Source organism: Capra hircus, chromosome 7 (assembly GCF_001704415.2).
Source record: "Capra hircus breed San Clemente chromosome 7, ASM170441v1, whole genome shotgun sequence".
NCBI classification, from domain to species: domain Eukaryota; kingdom Metazoa; phylum Chordata; class Mammalia; order Artiodactyla; family Bovidae; genus Capra; species Capra hircus.
Window position 1 is genome coordinate 102,618,957 of NC_030814.1, and position 27,203 is coordinate 102,646,159.

At 51.0% G+C, this 27,203-nt stretch overlaps 1 protein-coding gene across 1 annotated transcript in view; it reads right to left on the minus strand.

Moving 5' to 3' along the window:
• Positions 1 to 27,203, minus strand: part of CPAMD8 (C3 and PZP like, alpha-2-macroglobulin domain containing 8) — a 100,819-nt gene that overhangs the window by 10,776 nt on the left and 62,840 nt on the right. Inside the window, exons 24-34 of the mRNA XM_018051356.1 lie at positions 22,604 to 22,902; positions 21,757 to 21,982; positions 19,996 to 20,172; positions 15,919 to 16,000; positions 7,392 to 7,548; positions 7,188 to 7,262; positions 3,509 to 3,674; positions 1,658 to 1,744; positions 1,447 to 1,583; positions 894 to 1,049; positions 705 to 767 (exon numbers count right to left, since the gene is read on the minus strand). Of these exons, the coding sequence (XP_017906845.1) occupies positions 705 to 767; positions 894 to 1,049; positions 1,447 to 1,583; positions 1,658 to 1,744; positions 3,509 to 3,674; positions 7,188 to 7,262; positions 7,392 to 7,548; positions 15,919 to 16,000; positions 19,996 to 20,172; positions 21,757 to 21,982; positions 22,604 to 22,902 (1,625 nt within the window). The remainder of the gene's footprint in view (positions 1 to 704; positions 768 to 893; positions 1,050 to 1,446; positions 1,584 to 1,657; positions 1,745 to 3,508; positions 3,675 to 7,187; positions 7,263 to 7,391; positions 7,549 to 15,918; positions 16,001 to 19,995; positions 20,173 to 21,756; positions 21,983 to 22,603; positions 22,903 to 27,203) is intronic.

The following is a 27,203-nucleotide window of genomic DNA, read 5'->3' on the forward strand; positions in this document are numbered from 1 at the left end:
CATCATTCCCTTTAATCCTGATGGTGTAGGTACAACCATCATCCCATTCTTCCCTGTCTCAAGCCCAGGTGTGTCTGCATACCAGGCTCCCTCTCCTTTTAACTACTGTGTTGTCTGGGCTCCATTTTTCAGATGGAGAAGCTGAGGCTACAGGGGTCTCCTGCCTGACTTGCCCTCTGACCACTGACCAAAGCTCAGGAGACCAGTCTGCCCCACCCAGAACACAACTAAATCCTGAGCCTGCTGACTAAGGGGCCTCAGGGAGGGCCAGGCTGAGTCTGGGCTGGGCATCTGCATTCAGACCTGGCTGGGAGAATAACCTTGAGCCACCAGGCAAGTCCCACAGTGGAGGGTGGAGCAGGGGGCTCTGCTCAGGGTCAGAGACCACCAAAATGAGAATCAGACGCACTGCCATCTACCTTGGGTTCTGATGGGCAGTGGTGGTATGGTTTAGTTGCTACTTCGTGTCCGACTCTTTCGCTAGCCCGTGGACTGTAGCCTGCCAGGCTCCTCTGTCCATGGGATCCTCCAGGCAAGAATACTAGAGTGGGTGGCCATTTCCTTCTCCAGCGTGGGTGACATCTCAGGGGGCTGACAGGCTGTCTTAGGGTGGTTCTCACACACACAGCCACCCCACCCAGCCTGGCCGGGTACTGAGCCCTCCAGCATCCCCTGGGAGCACTCCCCTTTCCCTGAAGCCTCACCTGCATCAGACAGCAGCCTTCACCCTTGGCGCTCACAAACAGCCCCGTGGGGAGGCTCGGGATCTGGGGAGAGAAGGCGCTACAGTTCCCCTCGGCCCACCTGCAGACACACACGGACAGACAGACAGGCAGCGAGGAGGGGCCACTCTCACTGCCCTGCCCCCCAACCCTGGTCCTGGGAACACACACCGCAGCCATCTGCAGAAGCTTCTGGTTGCCCCTGTGCAGCTCGAAGGTCTCCTGGTAGTCCAGGTTGGTAGAGGCCAGGGAGACGGTGAGGTTGACGTCACCCGCATAGGACAAGATGGCGTACTCTGCCAAGGCCTGCAGAGCCACACAGGTGTCCTGGGGACAGAGCCGGAGACCGAAGTCAGCCCCAGAAGGTGCCTCCACCCTGCGCCAGAGGCCCGGCCCAAACTGGGGGTCCCATGGACCCTCACTGAGGCCAGGGACTCACGTGGCTGGAACGGAGAGCAGATCTGGTGTAGACACCCACAGAACTGGGGACCCCAGGCAGCTGGGGGGCATCTCCACTGAAGGAGGGGCTGGTCCCCATCCCAGAGCCTGCCGCATCCACCCCTCAGCCCCATCCTCCCATCCTCTCTTGGACTTCATGCTCCCAGAGGTGCAGGTAAGGAGCCATCCTAAGACTAGACGCACCGGGTAACTTCCTAGAGGGCTTTGAGTCCCGAGCCTAGGCCACCCAGACCTGAGCCCCTCCCTTTGGCTCTGCCTGGAGCACCTGAGTAGAAGAGAAGCCCCCGAGGGCGTTCCGCTGCTGGGACAGCCACTTCACCACGGGCAGGGCGGTGGCCACATCTCCCAGGAGGGTGTAGGTCAGCAGGGCATAAGCTGTCATTTCCACCTCGGCCGAGACCACTGCAATGGAAGAGGCTGGCTGGGACCCAGGACCCAGGGCCCAAAGCAGGCACTGGGGGTGGGGTGGCCAGTACCTGTCTGATAGACCCCATCACTGAAGCTTAGGAACGCATCCTTGTCCACGTCCCGGGAACCCGTCAAGCTCCAGTGGGTCACCCCATCTGCAAGGCCAGAACAGATCAAGGCTGGACCCCAGTGGAAGAGGGCACCAGGGGAAGATGGCGGAGACAGGAAGGGCCTTGGGGCTGCATCTCAGATCTGCAACGACAGGGTCAAATCCAGCCCCTCCCGCACCCCTGGTTGCTGCTGCTGCCCAGTCACTTCAGTGGCGTCCGACTCTTTGCGACTCCACGGACTGCAGCCCGCCAGCCTCCTCTGTCGATGGGATTCTCCAAGCAAGAACATTGGAGTGGGTTGCCATGCTCTCCCTCCAGGGGATCTTCCTGACCCAGGGATTGAACCCATATCTCCTGCGTCTCTGGCACTGCAGGCAGATACTTTACCACTGAGCCCACCGGGGAAGCCCTGGCAGACATTACCAATCCATGGCTGCTTTTCTGAACCCCCAACAGACATCACTAATCAATGGCTACTCTTCTGCATCCCTGGCAGACTTCCTTAATCAATGGTCTCCCTTCTGGCTGGGGCCCTGATGCAGGCCCGGGGTTATCCTCCCTTGGGGCCCAGGAAATCACTCCCTATTTCCAAAGACACCAAGGATTCTAAGCTCATGTGAGGTATAAAAAGCCCTCAAAACACAGAGAAATCAGCCCTCCTGGCCTCAGATCTTGAGCATTTAGTCCTAAGTTGACACCATCATTCAATTGGGTGGTTTTAGAATTTTGCTTTTTAAATAATTTTTTTCTTCTTCTTCTTAAGTAGAGAAGGTGAATGGAAGCTTGATCCCAGTGCAGCTGCTGGGAAGGCCAGGGGGCAGGGGGAGGGGACTGATTTTGGAGACATTCCAAGAAGTCACAGCTTGGTGACTGGGGCTCCCCAAACACAACGGGGAATCATTTTGTAGTTGAGGAGATGGACACCACCAGATGGAAGAGGCTTTCTGAGGCTCACCCAGCAACGGGGGGCAGGGTGAGGTCCGGCTGCAGCCCTCCCATGCCTCCCAGCAATGGGGGGCAGGGTGGGGTCCGGCTGCAGCCCTCCCATGCCTCCCAGCACTCTGCCTGGGGATGGTTTCTAGGAAGCCTGGGGGATCTTCTACCAGGGATCCCTGAGCACTCTTCTCCCCAGTGGGGACTGGGTAGCATCCTCTGTTTCATTAGGGAGGAAAATGATGCTCAGGCTCAAGCCACCTTATCAAATGAAATCACTAGTAGATGCGATAATGAATGAGTAATAAATGAGTAAGGGCTTCCCTGGTGGTTCAGACGATAAAGAATCAGTCTGCAACGCAGGAGACCCCGGTTCGATCCCTGGGTCAAGAAGATCCCCTGGAGAAGAGAAAGGCAACCCACTCCAGCATGTTTGCCTGGAGAATCCCATGGACAGAGGAGCCTGGTGGGATACAGTCCATGAGGCAGCGAAGAGTCGGACACGACTGAGCGACTAACACACACCCACACGGACTTCCCTGGTGGCACAGTGGTAAAGCATCTGCCTCCCAACGCCAGAGATGCGGGTTCAACCTCTGTGTGGGGAAGACCCCTGCAGAAGGAAATGGTAAGCCACTCCAGTAGTCTTGCCTGGGAAATGCCCCGGACAGAGGAGCCTGGTGGGCTATAGCCCGTGGGTTAGCAAAGGAGTCAGACGCAACTTAGCAACTAAACAGCAACAATAAATGTGTAAACAAAACAGAGTGAGCCAAGGACGCCTCCTTAGTTTCAAGCACGTGTCCACGAGCTGCTTCCTGGGGCCTGCTGGGCTGGCCCCACACTGTGTCTGCTGGGGCGGTGGGCAAGGGCACCTACCCTGGGTGATGGCCAGGCTGCGGAGTTTGCGCAGAGCGGCGGGGGCTGCAGGGCTGCGGAGCAGGGTCAGCGCGTAGGCAGTCAGGGCACTGCTGTAGGGGTCCGTAACCAGGGATGCGCTGGACTCCAGGAAGTGTCTGGCTTTGGTAATGGCACCCCTCTCCTCCTGCAGGGTGGGGTGGGAAGTGGAGCCCTGGGAGGCTGCTCAGCCTGCACCATGCAAACCACCCTCCCGAAAGTCCCAGGGGCATGCCTGGGGAAACCACTGGATGGCTTGCAGCCCCTCACTTTGTACACTTCTGGTGCATGACTGCCTATAGCCCCGGCTTTCAAAACCCCATTCCCTTTCGTTTATTAATATGTTGGTGCCAACTTTTTCCAGATGGAGTCTGAGCACCACCACTCAACTCAGAGACACACAGGAAGAAGCAGGGAGAACCCTGGCTGCCCTGCCCCATACCACACTATCATCAGGCTGGCTTCCAAGACCTCCCAGCTCAGGCCCACCTCATCCTCCAAGCCTCACCTCAATTGTCACCTCCTCCGAGAAGCCCACCAGCCCTGATCATGCTCCTGCCCCCCAGTGTGAGCGGCTGGAGGACAGAAACCAAGTTCATTGTCCAGTGATGGCCTTAGTTCAGAGAAGCTGCCCAGCAATATAGGTTAAATGGAAAAATGAGTGAGTCAAAACATTCATGAATTTAAGGACTTCCCTGGTGGTCCAGTGGCTAAGACTCCGCGTTCCCAAGGCAGGGGGCCTGGGTTCAATCCCTGGTCAGGGAACTAGATCCCACATGCTGCAACTAAGAGTTTGCATGCAGCAATAAAAGATCCCAAAGGCTGCAAAGAGGACTGAAGATCCTGTGTGCCACACTAAGATCCAGTGCAGCCAGATAAATAAGTAAATATTGTTTGTTTGTTTTAAAGTGGACATTTCTTGTCTTGTGGATCTGGAGGCCAGAAATCTGAGATCAATGTGTTGGCAAGGTCGGTTCCTTCTGAGGGCCATGGGCAGAGGATCCGCTGCAGGCCTCTCTCCTGGCCATCTTCTCCCTGTATCTTCACAGCATCTTCCTTCTGTGAGGGTCTCTGTGCCCTAATGTCCTCCTTTTCCCAGGATGCCAGTCATATTGGATGAGTACCCACCCTAAAGTCCGCGTTTTAACATGACTACCTCTACAAAGGCCTTGTCTGCAAATACAATCACATTCTGGAGTCTTGGGGCTGGATCTGTAGCTCCCCTTCACGGATATGTATCTTGAAGCCTTAACCCCCCGTGGCTGTGGTGGAGGGTGGGGGGTGGGGGGGCAAGCCAGTGCTTTGGGAGATTATTATTAGGTTTATTAGATGAGACCAAGAGAGTGGAGCTTCCCTGGTAGCTCAGCTGGTAAAGAATCCGCCTGCAATGCAGGACACCCCGGTCCAATTCCTGGGTCAGGAAGGATACCCACTCCAGTATTCTTGCCTGGAGATTTCCATGGACTAACACACACACGCAAGAGAGTGGAGTCCCTGGAATCCGTTAGACTGCTTACAAGGGAGACCACAGTGGTCTCTCTCTCTCTCTCTCCTCTCCCCTCAACCTGTCCCACCTCTCTTCATGATCATACACCAAGAAAAGGCCACACGAAGACACAGAGAGAAGATGACTGACTACAAGTCAGGAAGAGACCCCTCATTAAAAACTGAACTGGAAAAAAGAGACTGAATCAACCAGAACACCGACCTTGGACTTTCCAGTCTCTAGAACCATCGGAAATGAATGTCTCCTAGGACCCAGAAGCAACCTGAATGTCCACTTACAGAGGAATGGGTAAAGGAGATGGGGTGCACATATACAGTGGAATATCACTCAGCCTTCAAAAGGAACATTCGCAGACACGTGGATATACCTGGAGACTGTCACACAAAGCGGGGTTAAGTCAGAAAGACGAAAGCAAATACTGTGTGCTAATACATGTATGTGGAGTTTGGGAAAATGGTGCAGATTATTTGCGAAGCAGAAACAGAGACGCAGTGTAGAGAAGAAACGAATGGACACCAAGGGGAAAAGCGGGTGATGAACTGGGAGGCTGGGATTGACATACACACACTATTATGTGTAAAACATAACAATGAGGACCTACTGAATAGCACAGGGAACACTACTCAGTGCTCTGGGGACCTAAATGGGAAGGAAATTCAAAAGAGAGGGGACACATGTACATGTGGGCTTCCCAGGTGGCGCTCGTGGTAAAGAACCGGCCTGCCAATGCAGGAGACGTGGGCTCGATCCCTGAGTCACGAAGATCCCCTGGAGGAGGGCACGGCAACCCACTCCAGTATTCTTGCCTGGAGAATCCCGTGGACAGAGGAGCCTGGGCCTACAGTCCATGGGGTCGCAAAGAGTCAGACATGACTGAAGCGACTCAGCATGCGTGCATATGTATCTGTATAGCTGATTCACTTGCTGTTCAGTAGAAACTAACACAGCACTGTAAGGCAACTACACTCTGCTGCTGCTGCTGCTAAGTCGCTTCAGTCGTGTCTGACTCTGTGCGACCCCATAGACGGCAGCCCACCAGGCTCCCCCGTCCCTGGGATTCTCCAGGCAAGAACACTGGAGTGGGGACAGGGGGACAGGGGACAGCCTCCCAACCCCATTGGCCATTTCCTTCTCCAGTGCATGAAAGTGAAGGGCGAAAGTGAAGTCGCTCAGTCCTGTCCGACTCTTAACGACCATAAAGGTCTGTTGTTTAAGCCCCTGGTCTGTGGTATTTTGTGACAGCAGCCTGAGTTGACTTAGGGGTTGGGGTTTCGGGCAACCCAATTCAACCTCTTAACATATGGCAAGTGAGGGGCCCTCGGGACATGGAGGGTCTTAGGTCACAGCAAACTCTAAACACAGCAGTTACAAATCTGCATTGTGAAGCGGAAAAATCTGAGAAGCGCCACAAATCATAATTCATCATCAGAGGTTTTAGAATTGGCACAGATGTGAGGAATGGTGGAATCGCTAGCCTGGCGGCTGAGATCTGTCTATCCTGGGAGCTCCCGCTGCAGGGGACATGCCACTCCCACTTGGGACAGCCTCACAGAAGTGACAACAACCCTGGAATTCCTTGGGACATCTAAGTCCTGCTGGGTCCAGTACTAATTGTCCCTAAAGGTTCTAGACCTTTCTCCCCCGAAGCATTCACAAGTTAATTTTTTTTTTTAATTTTTCGGCTGCACTGCATGGCATATGGGATCTTAGTTCCTAACCAAGGATCAAACCCAAGGCCCTGCACCGGGAGCACGGAGTCTTTACCTACAGGACCGCCAGGGAAGTCCCATCCAACATTTTGTATCAGGCTTCCCAAAGCCAGCCCACAGGCCACTGTTCAGGATAATGACTGAGCCTCCAATGATTCTCCAGATGGGGGCTGGGGGCTATGGACAGTCCTGGGAAGGCTCAAACTCAGGGGCACACGCATGCCCCTCATGACTACCGCCAGAATCTCTCATGCATCTGCTTAGGTCACAAGAAGTGGTAAGGTCACAAGAACTGTGACCATTGGAAAGCATGAAAATGTCCCATTAATGAACAGAAGGAGGACAGCAAGGAAGAAATAGAAGCTGAAGACGGCCAGCCTGGCTGGCAAGGGGAAACTGCTCACTCGCTCCTCCAGCCCAGCATCTCCCGGGCCCCTGCACTTACCTCCGAGGCTGGGTCCACTTCCAAGAGCGCGGCCACCACGTAGGCTGTCAGCGGGACTGTGCCGTGGATCCCACCCTGTAAGAGGATTTGTGGGTCTCACCCTAACCAGAGGGGACAGACTCCCAACCCCATTGGCTGCAGACAAACCCGGGGAGCAAGCGGAACAAGGCCAGGGCTCCTGGAGGAGGCTGAGAGGCTGCTGACCTGAATGTCCTTGTTCAGAATCCTGCCCACTGCCGGGAAGGAGCCGTCTGCCTGCTGCTGCTGGACAATCCAGTCCTTGGCGGATTCCAGCTCCAGAGGGTCGATGAAGATGAAGCTGCGAGCCTGGGCGAAGGACTTTAGGACAAAGGCCGTGAGCCTGAAACAGGATGGAGTACAGGCTGAGAGAGCCACAGGCTGGGCTGTCCCAAAACAAAGTCACCTCCCATGTGCCCACTGAGGGACTGTGGTACACTCCCCACATCACCCAAGACTCTGCCTCCTTCTCTGTAAGACACCAGGGCCCAGTCTGCCCTGTTGTGAGCACTTGATGGAAGTGTGTGGGCGCCCAGCAGGGCCTGATGATACAGCCTATCTTCCCTGTTAACTCCCTCCCACCTGGGAAGCACCTTTTCCTGAGACTGTCAAGTCCCCCACCAGCACCATGTGTGAAAGACCCTCCTTGTTGCTCCTCCATAACCATTCCCCAAGAGATCCCCAGTTTTGCTGAGAGATCCCAGGGAAAAACCAGCAACCGGGTACCCTGGACACTCGGGCTCCTCTGTAGCCCTAGTCAGCCACAGCCATGATCATTCTAGTCCCCAGGTCTGCAAATGGCTTTGGAATGGGCACATGAGGTGATGCCCGGAGCAGCTGCAGCCATTTTGCTACCACAAGGAGAGCAGCCGCTGCACTGAGGAGGTCCACAGGAACCAAGGGGAAGAGCCAGGGGCCCAAGTGCACTGTCAGGCTGCCAGGCTGGCTGGTCCTGGAGACTCCTCAGCTCTGCGGTGTGAACTGATGTTCAGAATTCCTTTTTCAGTCATTTTTATGCTGTTTGCAGCTGAAAACATCCCACAAGCCCGTTCAGTCACTCAGTTACCCAGGTCCTGAACGCAGAGTGATCCTACTTCTTTTCTTTACAGGATGAGGTCTTACTTGCTGTCCTCTCAGTATTCACTGAGACGTCTTCTCAGTGCTCAACCCAGGGGTGTCTTCTCAGAGGAAGCCTCCCAGCACTTCCACTAGCACTTGGCACCTCCACTCTTGGATGAGCTGGCTGCTTCTAGACTCCCAGGCCCTCCCTCTGTGTTTACCATTATCTTTGCAGCCTGTCCCTTGTTTGCCCCACCCCCCAGCCCAACTGTTGCTGCTGCTGCTGCTGCTGCTAAGTCCCTTCAGTCGTGTCCGACTCTGTGCGACCCCATAGACGGCAGCCCACCAGGCTCCCCCATCCCTGGGATTCTCCAGGCAAGAACACTGGAGTGGGGTGCCATTTCCTTCTCCAATGCATGAAAGTGAAAAGTGAAAGTGAAGTCGCTCAGTCGTGTCCGACTCTTAGCGACCCCATGGACTGCAGCCCACCAGGCTCCTCCGCCCATGGGATGTTCCAGGCAAGAGTACTGGAGTGGGGTGCCACTGCCTTCTCCCCAACTGTTGCTAGTGCACCCTGAATGGGAGATGACAGGGCTGGGGGATGAATGAATGAAAAACAATGAACTCAGAAGAACCACCGGATGGAAACCAGGAAGCCAAGAGGGACAAACAGCAGAACTGTCAGCAAGGGAAATGCCCCAACTCAAGATGGAAGAGGAGCCCATCCTCTTCAAAACTGAGTGGTTCCCCTACTTCACACCCATCAGGATGGCCACTATCAAACAAAAACAAAACAACAGAAGACAGCAAGCATTGGTGAGGATGCAGGGAAACTGGAACCCTTGCTCACTGCTGGTGGGAATGGAAAATGGTACAGCCACTGTGGGAAACAGTATGGTGATTCCTAAAATAAAAAGGAACATAGAATTACCATGTTGTTGTTGTCAAGTCACCATGTGATGTTAGCTTCTTTTGCGACCCTATGGACTGCAGCCCACCAGGCTCCTCCTCTAGGCAAGGATACTGGAGCGGGTTGCCATTTCCTTCCTGACCCAGGGATCCAACTGGTGTCTCCTGCACTGGTAAGTGATTTCTTTACCACTGAGCCACCAGAGAAGCCCCAGAATTATCACATGATCCGGCAATTCCACTTCTGGGTATACATCCCAAAGAAATGAAAGCAGATATCCCAAGAGATATCTGCACACCCATGCTCCTAGCAGTTTTATTCCCAACAGCCAAACTAGAAAAGCAACCCAGTGCCCGCTGACAGATAAATGAACAAGGAAATGTGGTACTGAGGTAGGATGCAGATGGGCCCCTGCGCTGAGCAGCTGCAGTCGGTCAAATTGAGTACATTGGAGCTTGTTTTCCCCTGACATTTCAAGGAAAAACGTCAATGGTAGGAACTGAGCCCTGCTGGAGTAAAAAGATAAGACGATCACATCTCTCATTCTTGAGGTCAGGAAGTCCTCCCTAGCTGCACATGCATGAAACAGCTCCTAGGGGGTCATAAAGGGAGGAGGCACTAACCCATAACCTCTGCTCCGTCAGGCTTCCAGAGACCCCCTCACTGGAATCCATTGTGGTTAAAAGACTCAGGTGCACATCGGGAAGGGCCCTGGGTCAGGACAGATGTGGGAAGTGAAGCATGACTGGCCAGAGGGGAAAAAGACCCGGAAAACTACCCCCATGTAGGTGACTTAAATCACTTCTCTGGCACACTTCCCATCAAGGAGGATGCCCGCATCCTTCTCTGGGTGTGTATTTCTGCTTTGGATCTGCTCTAAATAAACTGCTTCTTTGTTCTCTTTGCACATACTGTGGCTCCAATAAACTATGCCTGCTTCACAAACTCTCTTTGTGGAATTCTTTCTCCAAAGAAGATGAGGACTGAGGTCCTCTCACCTGCCAACATCAGTATATCCAAACAATAGAGCATTATTCAGCCTTGAAAAAGAAAGAAATTCTGAAAAATGCTAAAATATGGGATGAACATTGAGGACACGATGCTGAGTGGGATAGGCCAATCACAAAAAGGCAGGTACGGTATGATTTCATTTATATGAGGCACTTAGAGTGGCCAGAATCAGAGGCAGAAAGCAGGATGGGGCTTCCAGGGTCTGGGCGGGGGGGTGGGGGGGGCGAGAATGGAGGGTTAGCATTTAATAGGTATCAGTTCCAGAGAAGGCAATGGCACCCCACTCCAGTACTTTTGCCTGGAACATCCCATGGATGGAGAAGCCTGGTAGGCTGCAGTCCATGGGGTCGCTAAGAGTCGGACATGACTGAGCGACTTCACTTTCACTTTTCACTTTCATGCATTGGAGAAGGAAATGGCAGCCAGTGTTCTTGCCTGGAGAATCCCAGGGACAGGGGAGCCAGGTGGGCTGCCGTCTATGGGTTCACACATCGTCAGACACGACTGAAGTGACTTAGCAGCAGCAGCAGGTATCAGTTCAGTTACTCAGTTGAGTCTGACTCTTTGTGACCCCATAGACTGCAGCACGCCACCCTTGCCTGTCCATCACCAACTCCCGGAGCTTGCTCAAAACTCATGTCCATCAAGTCGGTGATGCCATTCAACCATCTCGTCCTCTGTCGTCCCCTTCTCCTGCCTTCAATCTTTCCCAGCATCAGGGTCTTTTCCAATGAGTCAGTTCTTCGCATCAGGTGGCCAAAGTATTGGAGCTTCAGCTTCAGCATTAGTCCTTCCAGTGAATATTCAGGACTAATTTCCTTTAAGATGGACTGGCTGGATCTCCTTGCAGTCCAAGGGACTCTCAAGAGTCTTCTCCAACACCACAGTTTAAAAGCATCGATTCTTTGGTGCTCAGCTTTCTTTATGGTCCAACCCTCACATCCATACATGACTACTGGAAAACCATAGCCTTGACTAGATGGACCTTTATCGGCAAAGTAATGTCTCTGTTTTTTAATATCCTGTGTTGGTCATAGCTTTTCTTTCAAGGAGCAAGTGTCTTTTAATTTCATGGCTGCAGTCACCATCTGCAGTGATTTTGGAGCCCAAGAAAATAAAGTCTGTCACTGTTTCCATTGTATCCCCATCTATTCGCTATGAAGTGATGGGACTGGATGCCATGATCGTAGTTTTCTGAATGTTGCGTTTTAATAGGTATAGAGTTTCAGATTTACAAGATGAAGTGAGTTATGAGGATGGATGGTGGTGACGGCTGCACAACAATATGAATGTATTTAATACCACTGAACTGCACACTTAAAATGGTTAAAATGGTAAATTTTATGTTATGTATATTTTAACACAATAAAAAAAAGAAAAAGAAAATCAAGTGACTTCAAGCTCTGTTTCTGCAAATTGTCAAAATCTGAAATATTAACCTTAAAATGTACTCCAAACCTACGAATCAGCTTGTCTTGGTCACTTTCTTTCCCAGATACCCTAAATCCACCCTCTTCCTTATACTCCCACAGCCCCTGTGTCAGCCTGGCACCTCATTGCTCCACCGCCCCCACCAGCCCGACCCTGTCCCATCACATGCTCTGTACACAGCAGCCAGAGGGAAATTTCAAACACTGCAGGATCCAGATGGAACTTAGTTGCCTCTGCACTGGAAATTGTGAAATTCCCACATTCTGCTACACTGTTCTCCTTACTTTTCCATCTTAAATCACCAACAGGGATAAACAAACTGTGGTACATGCACACAGTTGAATATTATTCAGTAATAAAAAGAAACGCGCTATCAAGCCAGGATAAGACATGGAGGAAATTTAAGTGCATATTCCTAAGTGAAAGAAGCAATCGGAAAAAGGCTGCATGCTCTATGATTCCAACTCTGTGACATTCTGGAAAAGGCAAAACTACGGAATTAGTGAAAGGACCAGCGGTGGCCAGGGGCTGGGGTAGGGAGCGATGACTATGCAGAGCCCGTGGGATTTTTAGGGCAGAAAGTTATTCGGCATGATACCTTCATGGTGGGTAGGTGACAGTATACATTTGTCCAAACCCATAAACTATGCGACAAAAAGGATGAACCCTAATGTAAACAATAGGCCTCAGTTAACAATAATGTAGCAATGCTGGTCCATCGGTTATAACAAATGTACGTCATTAATGCAAGATGTTAATACTGGGGGAAACTGCATCTAAGGAAGATGGAAAGTTTGGGAACTCATTCTATCTACTAAAGTTTTTCTATGAGTCTAGAACTGTTCTAACAAATCAAGTTCATTCATTCAATATGCACATAGCCCAGCATGACTCCGGTTACAGCCATGCTTTGCACCAAGCCCTCTTGCTCCCTCTGGAATAACACCCAAACTCCTCTCTTGCTCATTCTGGCCCTGGCACCCTCTCCTCCCTTGTGGCAGGGATCTCATCCTTGCCTGTGCTGCCAGCCATACTGGCCCCCTTCTCGGGCTCAAACTTGTCAGGGCTGCCTCAGGGCCTTTGCACAGGCTGTTCACACCGCCTGGAATCCTCTCCCCTTGGATTTTCATACAGCTGTCCCCCATCTCCTTTGGAAAACCTTTCCTGACCACCCAATATAACTGTGTACCTCATCATACCCTATCCCCTCAACAAGTTTTATTTGCTTTATAGATATGAGAAATTATATACTTGACATAGTAGCTTTAAAATATATCCACAAATGCCTTGCTGCTTCTCCTTTCAAGCAGTGGAACACTATAGGCTGCACCTAGTGACTGGACTCATGGGGGTGACAGTATGACTCAGGAAACCAGATGATAAAAGCATGGGGCGCCCTCCTTACTTTCTCTGTTTGATTTTTATTCCAGGGGAAGTCAGCTGCCATGCTGTAAGGACACGCAAGCCGCCCTATGGAAGGGTCTTCAGTGAGAAACCCAGGCCCCCTGTCAACAGCCATGGGGGAGGACCGACTGGGAAACAAATGCTCCAGCCCTAGTCAAGCCTTTCGATGACGGCAGCCCCAGCCAACACCATGACTGCAACCTTGGGAGGGTCACGGGCCAGCAATGCCAGCTAATCCATGCTGGAATTCCTGACCCACGAAACTGAGACAATAAATATTTGTTGTTTTAAATGGCTATGGTTTGGAGGTAACTTGTTACACAGCAGTAGCTAACTATTACATCTCATGAAGGGTCTCTCTCTCTCTCTCTCGGAGGCAGGGACCGTGCCTTTCTTGCTCCCTTGGAACTAGAACATTAGCCTGGCAAATATGAAACCCTTGGATGAACAAATGACTAAATGAATGAATGTACATTGGAGGCACAGGAGCCTCTATAACAGACCCTGAGTTTAAAGGGAGTTGGACTGGATCCTAGACTTCCCACTCAAGTATTTAGGTGGTGCTGGTTTAGTTGCTAAGTCATGTCCAACTCATGCGACCCCATGGACTGTAGCCTGCCAGGCTCCTCTATGCATGAGATTCTCCAGGCAAGAATACTGGAGTGGGTTGCTATTTCCTTCTCCAGAGGATCTTCCCAACCCAGGAATCAAACCCAGGACTCCTGAATTACAGGCAGATCCTTTAGTGACTGAGCTATGAGGGAAGCCCTAAGTATTTAGGGAGTGGTGCTAACAAGGCATCCATCCCAGTGGGTACCTGGCACTGTGATGAGCATCCTTACACCCTTATCCCGTTGCCTCCTAGACCCTGGTCTTGAGAGGGATGTGTGGTGAGGAAACAGAAAAGTTGAGCATCTGGTCCAAGGTCACACAGTTCACACAAGACTGAGACTGGGTTTGCTCGGCTCCAGGGTGGATGTCCCGTGTATTGCTGTTGCCCATGTCCTGTGCATCCGGCAACTTTGATCTATGAGGAGGTTTTACAAGGCCAAGGAGGAGAGGCAAACTGCTGGGTGTCACGTTTCCGTGACCACAGCAGAATTCATCTTCTCTTGTTCAGTGTATGTGAGAACTGTGGGAAGGCGTACACAGATCACAGCTCACTGTTGACTGGTGGAGGCCTCCTGGAACTGTCAGGACTTGGCCAGCTTTCAGAGAGTGACTCAATGAGTTTAGCCATCCCTGAGAGTGGGTGGGGGCCTCTGCTTGCTAGAGCATGACTGTGGCCTTGCCTCAAGGACTGTCAGCAAGGCAGGGTCCTGGGACAGAAATGGGACAGACTTCTGGGGACTGGGGAGCTGAGCAGGTCACCAAGGCTGGGCCCCTCTGGAGCCAACTGAGTGACTCTGCACTGCAGTGTGGGCTCAGCCAGCTGTGCCCCTGTGCCCCTGGCCCTGAGCACTGCTGTAAGGACCAGACACTTTCCATGCCCACAGGTGCTGCAGGTGCCATCTAGGTGTGGCACTGAGAAGGAGGCCCCACTAGAAACAGGAAGTTGGGGGCACCCTACTTTCTCAGTAAGCCCCAAAGGGGATGAGGCAAATCCCTGATGATGCCAAGCACTCCTAGGGAATAAGACACAGGTGTACGCAGGTCCTCCCTGCCCTAGCTGACCCTGAAAGCCAGAGGAAGCCACTGACAAGGGAAACCTGACCCCAGAATGCTCCTCCTGAACTCTCCAACACAGCCTCAAGGCAGTGGTCTGGCCTCTCCCAGTCCATCCCCTCCTGCTCAGGGTAATCCCATCCCTGAGTCCAGTGGCCTCTGAGGAGGCTCAGAGCACCCAGGACTCATCCACAAGGGGCCAGAAAGCAGGGGTTCAGTTCCTGGGCACTGTGGCAGCAGCAGCAGAAGCAGAAACAGTAGCAGCCACTGCGTCCAGCTCCACCACACGCAGGCCAGGCAGAACCGCACCCCCCCCCCCCCGCCCGCCATCCCAACAAACCTCTAACCCCCAGGCGCTAGGACCATGGCTGTCTCCACTTTCCACACAGGCTCCTCATCACCCGGAAGTGAAAGTGAAGGGAAAGTCGCTCAGCCGTGTCCGACTCTTTGCGACCCCGCGGACTGTAGAGTCCGTGGAATTCTCCAGGCCAGAATACTGGAGCAGGTAGCCGCTCCCTTCTGCAGGGGAACTTCCCAACCCAGGGATCAAACCCAGGCAGAGTCTTTACCAGCTGAGCCACAAGGGAAGCCCACCACCCTAGGGACTGAGAAATGGAATATTTCCTGCCACATCGGTAAACAAGGATGCCACAGTCATCAGCCACTGCAGCCCTCCCAGTGTGAGCTGGTGAGCCCTGAGGGAACTCAGGAAGGAGAAGAACAGCGGCCGTCTAGCAGCCATCAGACTGTAGCCACTCCCTATGGTGAGCCCCGAGGAAAGAAAGCTCGGGAGGTGCAAACACAGGATGCTGGCACTGGCCCCAGATAGCTGCGGTGCATGTGAAAGAAACTGTCTCAGTGAGCCCAGATTCTTGTATCTTCCCACACACAGAAAAGGACTAAATTCCTCAACTTGGGTTACTTGGTTTTCTTTAATTAATAATAATCTTTTGATGTTCAGACACCTGCCCTTTGTTATAAAACTTCTATATAACCTGGCTCCTCCCCTTGCCTCCACGGAGCAGTTCTCTCAGGGTTACTTGAGATGTCTCCCGGGCCTGAAGCCCTAAAAATTCCTGCCAAATAAAACATAACTCTCAACCTTTAGGTTGCATGTACTTTGTCAGTCGACAGGATCAAGCCCCTGGGGTCCTGGCTATGCTGTGCTGGACAGGAGGCTGTGGTTTCATGTGAGGGAACCTCGGTAGCCGTGCCTGGGGAATGAGGACTCACCACATACTCCCCGACTCGTCCCGCTCTCCAAAAGCACTATAGGAGCCGTCCTGGTGCCTGTAGGTCAACTGCCTCTGGTAGCCTGTGAGGCAAGAGGGGACAGCACCCTGGTGAATGGCTGGCCGGCCAACAATCTACCCCGGGACCCCCAAAACAATACCACACCCACATGGAGGGGGGTCCCTGAAACTGCCCCATGCCCACATCTGAGGTCCTTGAAACTGTCTCACAACACAGCTAGGGTTCTTGAAACTGCCCCACACCTATAGCTGGGGTCCTTGAAACTATCCCGCATGCACAGCTGGAGGGATTGAAACCTCTAGTTTATTTCTCTTTTGTTTCCTGATATCACCCCTTTATGACTCCTGGCAACACACTGGCCTTCAGTCATGCCTGCTGGGGTGGGACGGTGAAATGCATTATCTCCAGGCAGGGCCCTTTGCCACACACCCTCACCCACCCCGGGACCTGAAGAGGTTGTTGCTGTATCCACTGGAGCCAGAGCTTGGTTTGCTCAGATCAGCGGGGGATTGAGGAGGACAAGAAGGAGGGAAGTCAGGGGGGCTGGGGCCTCCAAAGCAGGGCCAGGCAGCTGGGCTTATTGTGAGGGCAGCAGGGGGCATGAGAGGAGGGGGTGAGGGGGCAGAAGTAGTGGGTGGATTGTCGGGTCTGGAGAGGAAGCAGACACTGGGGAGGTGGGACAGTCTAGGCGACCAAGACATGGGCTTGGACCGGAGAGGGTGGCGACGGGCAGGGAGGGGCTCTGCAATATAGTCAGAGCTACCTTAACTGAACAAGATGTGAAGAAAAAAAGGATGCAGAGGGCGCTAAACGCAGCAGCCTGACCTGCAGGAAGCATCGCTCTACGTCCATGGAGCCAGGGGAAGAGGGAGCAGGAGCTCAGACCGGGGTGGACAGTACCCCCCCATCACGTCCACCTGGAACCTCAGAACGTGGCCTTATGGGGAATGAGGGTCTTTACAGATGGAAATACACTTCTGAATCGGGCTGCGCCCTGAACCCAATGACTGGTGTCCCCAGAGAAGAGAGGGAGATGACGCAGACTCGGAAGAGCTTGTGACGATGGAGGCAGAGGGCGACGTGTGAGCGGACGAAGAGCAGCTGGCGTCACCAGAATCCCGCCAGGACAGCGTCCTGGGACAGCCGCTCCCTCAGAGCCTCCTGACAGAGTCAACATTGTCGACACCTTGATTTCAGTCCTCCAGCCTCCTGAATCATGAGGGGACTGAGACGTGGACTATTTCCTGCCGTATCAGTAACAAGGATGCCGCGGTCACCAGCCACTGCAGCCCTCTAATATGAGCTGGTGAGCCCTGAGAGCGCTCAGAGAGGACGACACTTGCCATCTAGATCGAGTCTACCGGCAGACTGCCACCGCTCCCTGCAGGGAGCCCCAAGGGAGCTCGGGATGTGCAAAACAGGATACTGGCCCCAAAGAGCTGAGGTGCACAGCAAAGGTGTGATTTCCGCGAGCCCAAACTCTTGCATCCTCCCATACAGAGAAAAGCGCTAAATTGCTTAACTTGGAACGTCTGGTTTACTTTAACAATAATCTTTTGATGTTCAGACTACCCGCCCTTTGTTGTAAAACTTCTATGTAACCTGGCGCCTCCCCTCTAGGAGCTGCTCTCTCAGGATTACTGGAGATGCTGTTTCCGGGGCCTGAAGTCCTAAAAATTCCCACCAAGTAAAACATAACTCTCAACTTTAAGGTTGTGAATACTTTTCAAGTGGACAGAATAAAGTCCTACGGATCTACCCTACTCAGTCTGCGGTACTTTGTTATGGCAGCCCAAGGGAACTAACACCAGAGGTTTGTCAGAAAACCAGGGGGTGGGGGTCGATTTGGGGCCTGTTGAGTCTGAAAAGCTGTTGGGCCCCAGATCTGGCTGTCTGGGTAGAGGGGAGGTCCAGGCTGCCGCTTACCCCTATAGGTCATCACACTCTGGATGGCAGTCAAGAACCTGAGTCTGGATGGGTTCACTGAGGTGCGTGCCTGGCCTTGGGAGGCCAGGACTCACCCACATCCTAGACTTTCACAACCTGCCAACTTGAGCCCTGCCCCTCCCCCTCCACCACGGACCAAGCAGACCTACGGTTCCGGGCAGTCTGTGGTCAGCCTTCACAAAGCCAGACCTCTAGCCCACGGCAACCTCTGACTTGTCTTTCCATCTGAGAGTTACATGTTCATCTTATTTTTTGGCTGTGCCCCATACAGCATGTGGGCTCTTAGTTCCCCAACCAGGGATTGAACCCACGCCCCTGCAGTGGAAGTGCACAGTCTTAGCTACTGGACCAGCAGGGAAGCCCCTCGGAGAGCTACACGTTTTTCATCGTAAGTTTTTCCTTTCTCACCCATGAGGACAGATGGTTCTAGATCATCGGGACTGCCTTTGGAACATAATAACAGGGGACCACAACAGGCCAGGAGACAGGGACTCCAGATTTGTCTTAGGAATTGAGATTTTCACATGCCTCTGTTTCCCCGTCTCACAGGGGCCAGCATCATCTGAGCCAGGCATTCTTGAATTGTTTTTGGTAAATTTCCGTGATTGTGATAGTGGTTTCTCGTCTCTCTCTGGCTTGGTCTAGTGCCCTGCCTGCGCCTTGTGCCCCAGTCCAGAGGAGCCTGGGGTCTGAGAAGCCCCCACAACTTGCCCCTGTGAGGTCTTGGGCACGTTTTCACTCCCAGGAGGCTCATTTTGCTCATCTGGGACACAAGGACCATTAGCACAGGGGCTGCAAGGAGGGAAACTCAGGGCAGCGTGGATGGAGCTGCACATCCTGGCATGAGGCCGATGCCAGCTTCAGAGCTAGGTTCAGCCTCCTCCATGCCTTCCTTTCACTTTGGCTCCAGTATAAGGCCAGAAGCAGAGCCCAGGAGGCCCCCTAATTTTGGTATCAACTGACTTAACTCCCTTGTTACCTGGGAAGGAGACAAAGGCACTGAGAAAAGCAAGTCCTACCCAGGAACACAGAATGGGAATCTCTCACAGAGCTGGGATGCCATCTCCAGCCTTCCCTCCTCTCGCTCCCTGCGAGGCTTAGGTGTGCAGAGGGTAATTCAGGGCCCTCAGAGGTCCTGTACCCCACCCCCAAACAGGACTGTTCCTTGCCCTAAGGACTTGATTCATGGCAATGGAAGATGTCCAGTGCTGTGTTATTTATCTATGAAGATGTTCAGTGTTGTGTTATTTATCTGTGAAGATGATCAGTGCTGTGTTAGTCATTTCTAAAGAAGTACAATGGTGTTTGTTTATTTCTGAAGTTCAGTACTGGTGGTTTACTTCTGAAGATGGTCAATGCTGCATTATTTAGGGGGAAAAAACTGGAAATAAAATAAACAAATAAAACTGGAAATAAGAGGAGAGTTCAGCATGTCGTGTTCCATTAATGCATGTGATGAAAACACAATGTAACCTCCGAAGAGATTATAAACCGAACCCATCCTAAGACCCAACGGTTTCACCCCACAGAAATCTGGATGAGTTTTCACTAAGTATGCAAAGAGGACAATTACTGACAGTACCATTCTAAAAGCCCTGAGTTGCAAATTGCTCCAAAGCCCATCTGCAGACATGCCGACTGCTGTCTCCACATAGTAATGGAGGTGAATGGGCAACAGCTCCCCAAAGCCCAGTGGATGAATCTTATGTACACAGGACAGGGTGGAGGGGAGGCATGCCACAGGATGCTGTGTTATGAGACACCAAGAACGGCAAAGCTAACCTGTGCCCCGGGAGGGCAGAGGAGAGCCAGCATGATGGGAAGCTTATAGGGGTTTATTTTTTTCCCCAAATGTTTTTATAATGCTACTATATTGCTCTGGTTGTTCAGGAAATTTTACATTTTTAGAAGATGCTCTTCCTCTCCCCATGGCTGATTACCAGCAATCAGATCAGTTTCCCAACAGGTGCAGATGCCAGGCTCCGACTGACAGGGGCCAGATCAGGCCACCCAGATTGGCCTCTTTCAACATCTTTGCCTTCTTCCCCATCCTCTGCACGTGGCATGTGGGCTGCGCCCAGTGTGGCCGAGGCTACTGCGCCCAAGTACCTTGCACTAGGTGGTCGGTGGTCTCCCTCTCCACCTCAGGGCTGAGCTGCCGGGTTTTCTGGAGATACTTCAAGACAAAGACATTAGGTGCAAAATGAATCATATTCTGCTCTCCGCAGCCGAAGGGAAGCCGGAGGAGGTTGCTGAGATGGTTCAGAGTTGGCCCCATGACGTCTCCTGGTGAGAAGGAAGAGGACGAATGGGCTGAGGACTGGCCTCATTCAATGCCCTGGCATTGTCCTAGGGACGACTTTCCTCAGAGGGAGCCCACCCCTGGCCTAACACCAGCCTCCCATTATCTGACTGCCAGGGCTGCCCTCTGAGACTGGGAGGCATCCTTGCCCATCCACCCTGCTTGATCTCTTGGCCTTAGTGGACACTTGCTGGCCTTATCTTACACGCCTCCCTCCCTTCTTTAGTTGTAACTCAGGTGTTCTTTCTACCTTTTCATTATGTTCTTATTAGTAAATGCTTTTTCCTTTCTAGATTTTTAAATAGGTGCAATTGAGACTATACATTTTCCTCTTAGCACAAATTTGGCTGCATCCCACAAACGTTAAGATGTCAATCCAGTCATTTGACTCCACTCCACATATTTTTTCTGACTTCCAATATGAAATGTGGTTTTCTCTTTAACCGCGAGTATTGGGGTTTTTCATAACGCTTTCTTATATGTGTGGTATTGTTGGTGTGCTTTTGAAAGTTCTTTTCTCCTGTTATTTCTGACTTACTGTGCTCTCATCCCTCAGTACCCTGTCCCCCTCTCCCTGGCCTTTATGCTCCCAAATACTGCTGATACACTTCCTGGACCCCCTGCCGACTGCACCTCCCTCCCTCTGCCCACTGAGGCTGCTGCTGCTCCTGCGGCCTCCTCCTGCGGCGGGGCCTGGCTGGCTACTTTCTCGCCGCCTTTTTCTGGGTTTTCCAGCTCTTTGCTACACTTTCATCCTGCTGCGCTGAAGCTGCTGGCTGGCACACAGTTACCTGCCTTCATCTCCTCTCCATCCCTGCCCGTCTGTCTTCTCCCGTATGCTCATCACCTCAAACTGGGCCGTCATCCCCAAGGCCACATCTGAATTGATTTCATGCTTCAGAAATCATAAACTCCAGCATCCTCTGACCCGGTGACAACCGCCAAGCTGCCCCAGGCACCAGGTCTTCCGTCCTCTGATGTCACAGAGACCCAAGATCCCTCCTTCGTGTCTGTCTGCCTCTTCCTGGCCTTTCACGCCCTCCCCACCCTCCAATTTCCAGCACTAGATGGGTCACATAGTCCCCACTTTCCACTCCTGTGCCTGGGCCACAGGAGACAATCCAGTGCTCAAGGAGTCCCTGGCCACAGCCTCTTACCCCTGCTCAGTAAGCTCTCTAAGCATTTGAAATGGTCCCGCCCCTCTCACCTGGACCCCCAGAGCCCCCACCCACCACCCCCTACCTGGCTAACTTCACCTGGCCTTTTAGCCTGCTTGTATATCACCCCAGACACACTGCCCTCATGAAGTTCACCACACACCCCTCGGGGTCACCCCACAGAGGGCAAGGACCTGCCTCTTCCGCCAGACTTGAGCCCCCAAAGGGCAGGCTTGGGGTCACCTCTGAGTCTGGCCCCAGCACCCAACAGAGAAGACACTGGAAGTTGCTTGCCGGTCAGGCGAGTGGGTGTGTGGCTAAAGGCCCCAAAGGCACATGCCGCCCGCAAAACCCAGAATGAGAATGAACCGGACCCCATCCTCCCCAAGCCAGGCTGCGGGGCAGACACACCTATGATGGAGGCGGCGGCGCGCTCAGACCCGGGGATGGCGCTGTGCGGGACCCCCAGGGTGAAGGCTTCGCTGTAGCTCTCATCTGCTTCCACCTTCCTCCAGATGCGGAACTCGCCCACAGAACCCCAGCCAGTGGAGAAACCGATGAACTGGACCTCTGGCGGTTTGGGGAGGGTCCAGGCCATGATGACGGATTCACTGGATGGCTCTGGACCATGGCCAACCTGCAAGAAGAGGCCAAGGCTGCTGGGTGCTGGCAGGAAGCAGGCAGCTGTGTTCAGACATGGTCAAAGGCCTTGGCCACATTCACGGGGTGGGGTGGGATTCTCAAGGCATCAGCAATGAGAGAAACTAGAAACCACACTGTTCGCTGAACACCCAACAGAGACACAGGTGGGGCATCTGCAGGTTCCAAAGTCACTGGGCTCCCCGGAACCTTTGCCTATGTAGCTCCCTCTGCTTGAAACAGCCTCTGCTTCAGTTTGCCTGGCGAACTCCTATTCATACTTCAAAACCCCACTGGCTATTCCCCTCCTCTAGGAAGCTGTTCACACCTACTTCTTTTCTCTCCTTTGCTTGGCCCAGAAAGTGTCCCGAGTCCTCATCTTACCTGCTCATACCCACTCCCTTTCTCCCTGGCCTCCCAGATCCCTGGGCACCTTCTCTGCCACAGCTCTCACTGGTGTTTTTGGAAGCAACGCCAGGCAGACTGTAAGCAATTTGAGGGCTGCCTCGAGTTTTCCCCCTCTCTTCCCGCCTTGCCATCTCATCACATGGATCAGGAAGCAACAAGTGCCAGAGGACCAGGTGGTTCCCATGCCCGCCCCAGGCAAACCCAGTCATGCCTGGATGAGCCCGCTGTGCCAGCTGATCCAGAATGTTCTGAATTCATCCCAGGAGAGGATCTTGGCCGTGGGTGTGCTGGCCACCGGCTCACCCATCTTGCTGGTGGAGATCCAGGACCTGGTGTTCTGGTCCCCTCCCAGAACAATCTCGATCATGCCCGCTGTGTCCTGGGGCCCTGGGGACAAGGCCACGCGGGCATCGTTGTGGGCTCGCACGGCCACGTCGAAACGGGTGAGGCGCAGTGGCCGCTGCACGTACTGGAACTCGTACTTGTTGGGCGTGGAGATGTGAACTCTCTCTGGACAGAGGGAAGGAGATGAGGTGTTGAGGGGGCACCGGAAGCATCCTTCCTCCCCCTGCCCGTGCCCAGAGCTGAGCATCGGGACCTCAGGGGACCGGTCCCAGTGTGGCTCCCCAAGAAGCTGCAGGAAACATGGTGGAGTGGAGCGGGTGTGATGACCTCTTTGTCAATAGAGCACAGAAGATGAAACACTCACAGAGATAAATCCTACGAAAGATGGGCAAGACCCGTACGCTGGGAACTGCAAAATGCTGCTGAAACTAAAGATGCGAATCAGTGGAGAGCTAGACTGTGTTCGTGGGTTGGAAAATAATATTATGAAGACGTTAATTACCCCTCAAACTGATCTATAGACTCGATGTAATCCCAATCAAAATCCCAGCAGGGTCTTTTGAAGAAATTGCAAAGCTGATTTCAAAATTTATGTGGAAACTCAAAGGATCCAGAAGAGTCAAAACAACTTTGATAAACAAGAAGGACTCACACCATCTGACACTGAGACTTACTCTAAAGCTACGGCAATCACCAGAGGGTTGCATCGGTGTCACTGCAGACAAATGCTCCGTGGAACAGAAGAGGGAGTCCAGAAACGGATCAACAACTGATTTTCAACAAAGTTGCAAGAGCAATTCAACAGCAAAAGTCCTCAACAAATGATGTTAGAACAATGAACTCTCCAGATGAAGAAAAAGGAACTCTGATCCATACCTTGCATGGGCTCCAAGAGTTAACTTGAAATGGATTAAAATCTAAAAACCATAAAACTTTGGGAAGAAACTGTAGGAGTGGGCAAAGATATCTTAGCTACAACAAGAAAAAAATAATCCATAAAAGGAAAAGTGATAAGCATCATTAAAATGAAAACCTTCTGCTCTTTAAAAGACACTCTGAAGATAATGAAAAGATACAGATGGGGAGAAATATTTTTGCAAAGCATTCATCTGATAAAGGACTTGGACCCAGAATACATTTTTAAATACTCTCCTAAACCAAATACAAATAAACAATTCAACTTTTAAAAAGCTAAAAGATCAGACCAGACACTTCACCCCCGCAGAAAATACTGATAGCAAATAAGCATATGAAAAGGTGCTTAATATCATGAGTCATGATGGAGATGCAAATTAAAACAATAGTGAGAGACCACTAATACCTATTAGAATGACTAAAATTACACAGACCATACCAAGTGTTGCTAAGAATGGGGCAGAACTGGCTTATCCAGTGCCTGTGGGAATGCAAACTAGTGCTGTCATTTTGGGAAATGGTTTGACAGCTGCTTAAAAAGTTAAAAAACATACTTACTATATGCGTTGGCTATTCCACTTCTAGGTATCAACTCAAGAGAAAGGAAAACACATTACCCGTACAAAGACTTGGGCACAAATTTTCATAGTAGCTCATGTGAAATAGTCCCAAACCGGAAATCACTCAAATATCCTTCAACAGGTGAGTAGATAAACAAAGTGTTACGCATACATCCAGGGGAATCCTGCTGAGACTTAAAATGACTGAATTACTGATACACAAAATATGGTCAAATCTCAAAATTCTTTTGTTGAGTAAAGGAAGCCAGACAAAAAGGAGAACATTTTGTATGATTCCACTTACATAAGATTCTAAAAAGTACAAAGTAATCTACAGAGACAGATAGCAGACCAGTGGTTCTCTAGAGACAAGAGTGGAGAGGAGAGGAATTTCAAAGGGGCATGACTTTAGGGTTAACAAAAATCTTCATTACCTTAATTGTGGTGATGGCTTCACAAATGTGTCTCAACACTGATCAAACTACACTTAAAATACATCCAATTTATTATACGTCAATTATACCTCAATAAACATGTTAGAAATGTTCCTGATCTTACTTTGAATACAAATCTATTCAGCTTAGTGTGGATTATAATATAAAAAATACAATGTGCAAATGTCCAGTAATGTTTCAAAATGTTCCGTAATGATCAAATTATGGGGCAGTCATTTAATGGGCCATAATGAAGCTGTTCTGAAGTGCTGTTTATAAAGACTTTATAAATAATACATTAACAGGGGAAAGTGCTGAGGATGTATTAAGTGAAAAAGGCTATATATATAAAACTATACACCTCATGAGTCACAACGATGCTAAACAATAATCAACCCTAGGAAAGTGAGTCAACAAATGTCTTTGTATGTGAACTAGAGGAGACAGTTTTTGTATTTCTATTTTTATAAATTTTCTCTAGCACATAGGTATTGCTTTTTCCTTTCCCAATTTTAAAAATTGTGATAAAACACACAGAATGCAAAATCTGCCATCTTAAACCATTTTTAAGTGTACAGGTCAGTGGCGTTAAATACATTCACATTGTTTAAACATCACCAGCATCCACCCCAAGAACTCTACTCATCTTGTAAAACTAAAGCTCTGTATCCATTAAACAATAAATTTTTAAAAACCACCACCACCAACAAAAAACAATACATCTCTATTTTCCTCTCCCCCAGCCCCTGAAAACCACTCCCCTACTTTTTGTCTCTAGGATATTGACTACTCTAGAGAGATCATATAAGTGGAATCATACAGGATTTGTACACATGCCTTTTTAAAGATTTATTAGGGGGTGCATTTTAGAAGTCTTTATTGAATTTTACAGTATTACTCCCATTCGAAGTTCTGGTTTCCTGTCTGCAAGGCATGTGGGACCTTAGGTCTCTGACCAGGGATTGAAGCCAAACCCCCTGCATTGGAAGGCAAAGTCTGTCCTAATCACTGGACTGCCAGGGAAGTCCTCATGCAGTGACTTTTAAAAATGTTTTTAATTTAAAATTTACTGAGATAATTATAGACTCATATGTGACTCTGCATGTGTGCGTGCTAAGCTACTTCAGTCATGTCCGACTTTTTGCAACCTATGGACTGTAGCCCTCCAGGCTCCTCTGTTCGTGGAATTCTCCACGCAAAAATACTGGAGTGGGTTGCCATGCCCTCCCCCAGAGGATCTTCCAGACCCAGGGATCGAACCTTATGATTCCTGCATTGGCAAGCAGGTTCTTTTCCCCTAGCACCACCGGAAAGCCCATATGTGACTCCAGGAAATAGCAAAGAGAAATCTTTGACCCAGTTTCCCCAAAGGTAGCATCTCGCAAAATTCTAGTATACTGTCATTACCAGGATACTGGTACTCTTAGAATCCCTTGATCGCATTCAGATTGCTCCAGTTCTATTTGTGTGGGATCCCTCTTGTTGAACTTTTATCACCAGACTCACACCCTTTCTCCCCACCCCAACAACCACTAATATGACCACCATCCCTAAAATCTTGTCATTTCGACAATATTATAAAAAGGATCATTTATATATTCTTTTGGGACTGATTTTTTTTTTTTTACTCAATCCCCTTCATTTCAGTTGCTGCATATTATCAATAGTGTCTTTCTCTTTACCTCTGGTTCATACTCTGACATATGGACAGACCACAGTTTGCTTAACCCTTTACCCGTGGAAGGACATCTAGGCTGTTTTCAGTTTGTGCTGTGCACAGTCAGACACGACTGTGCGACCCCATGGACTGTAGCCCACCAGGCTCCTCTGCCCGCGGCATTCTCCAGGCGAGAATACTGGAGTGGATTGCCATGCCCTCCTCCAGGGGATCTTCCCAACCCAGGGATCGAAACCCAGGTCTCCTGCACTGCAAGCCGAATCTTTACCGTCTGAGCTCCCAGCTGATATGAACATTTGTATACAGGTTTTTGCATGAGTGTAAGTCTTCGTTTCTCTGAAGAAATGCCTAAGAGTATAATTGCTAGTGGGTATGCTGACAGCGTGTTGTTTTTTTAAGTCATCAAACTGTTCTCAGAAACCACAGTGGCTGTACCGCTCTACATTCCCACCAGCAATGTATGAAAGACCCAACTTGTCCACATCCTGGCCACCTTTTCACGTTGTCACTACTTTTTATTTTACTCATTCGGATAACTTACTGTGTTTCAATTTGCACTTCTCCAAGAGCTTCGCTGGTAGCTCAGTGGTGAAGAATCCACCTACCAGTGCAGGGGCCATGGGTTCAATCCCTGATCCAGGGAGATCCCACGAGCCACGGAGCAACTAAGCCTGTGCGTCAGAGAGGGGAACAGGCAGGAAGGCTAGGGGTACCCAGGAGGAGGAGTTAGGCTGCACGTGCCAGGCGTGTCTTTTCTCTCTCTTCAGTGGCAGGAAGAAACAAACTACAAGTGTCAGACTTTTTTTCCTTCTCTATACAAAATTAAAAGGAGGTTTCTTTTACGATTCTGTGTTGCCAGGATGACGCCTGGTTCCACCT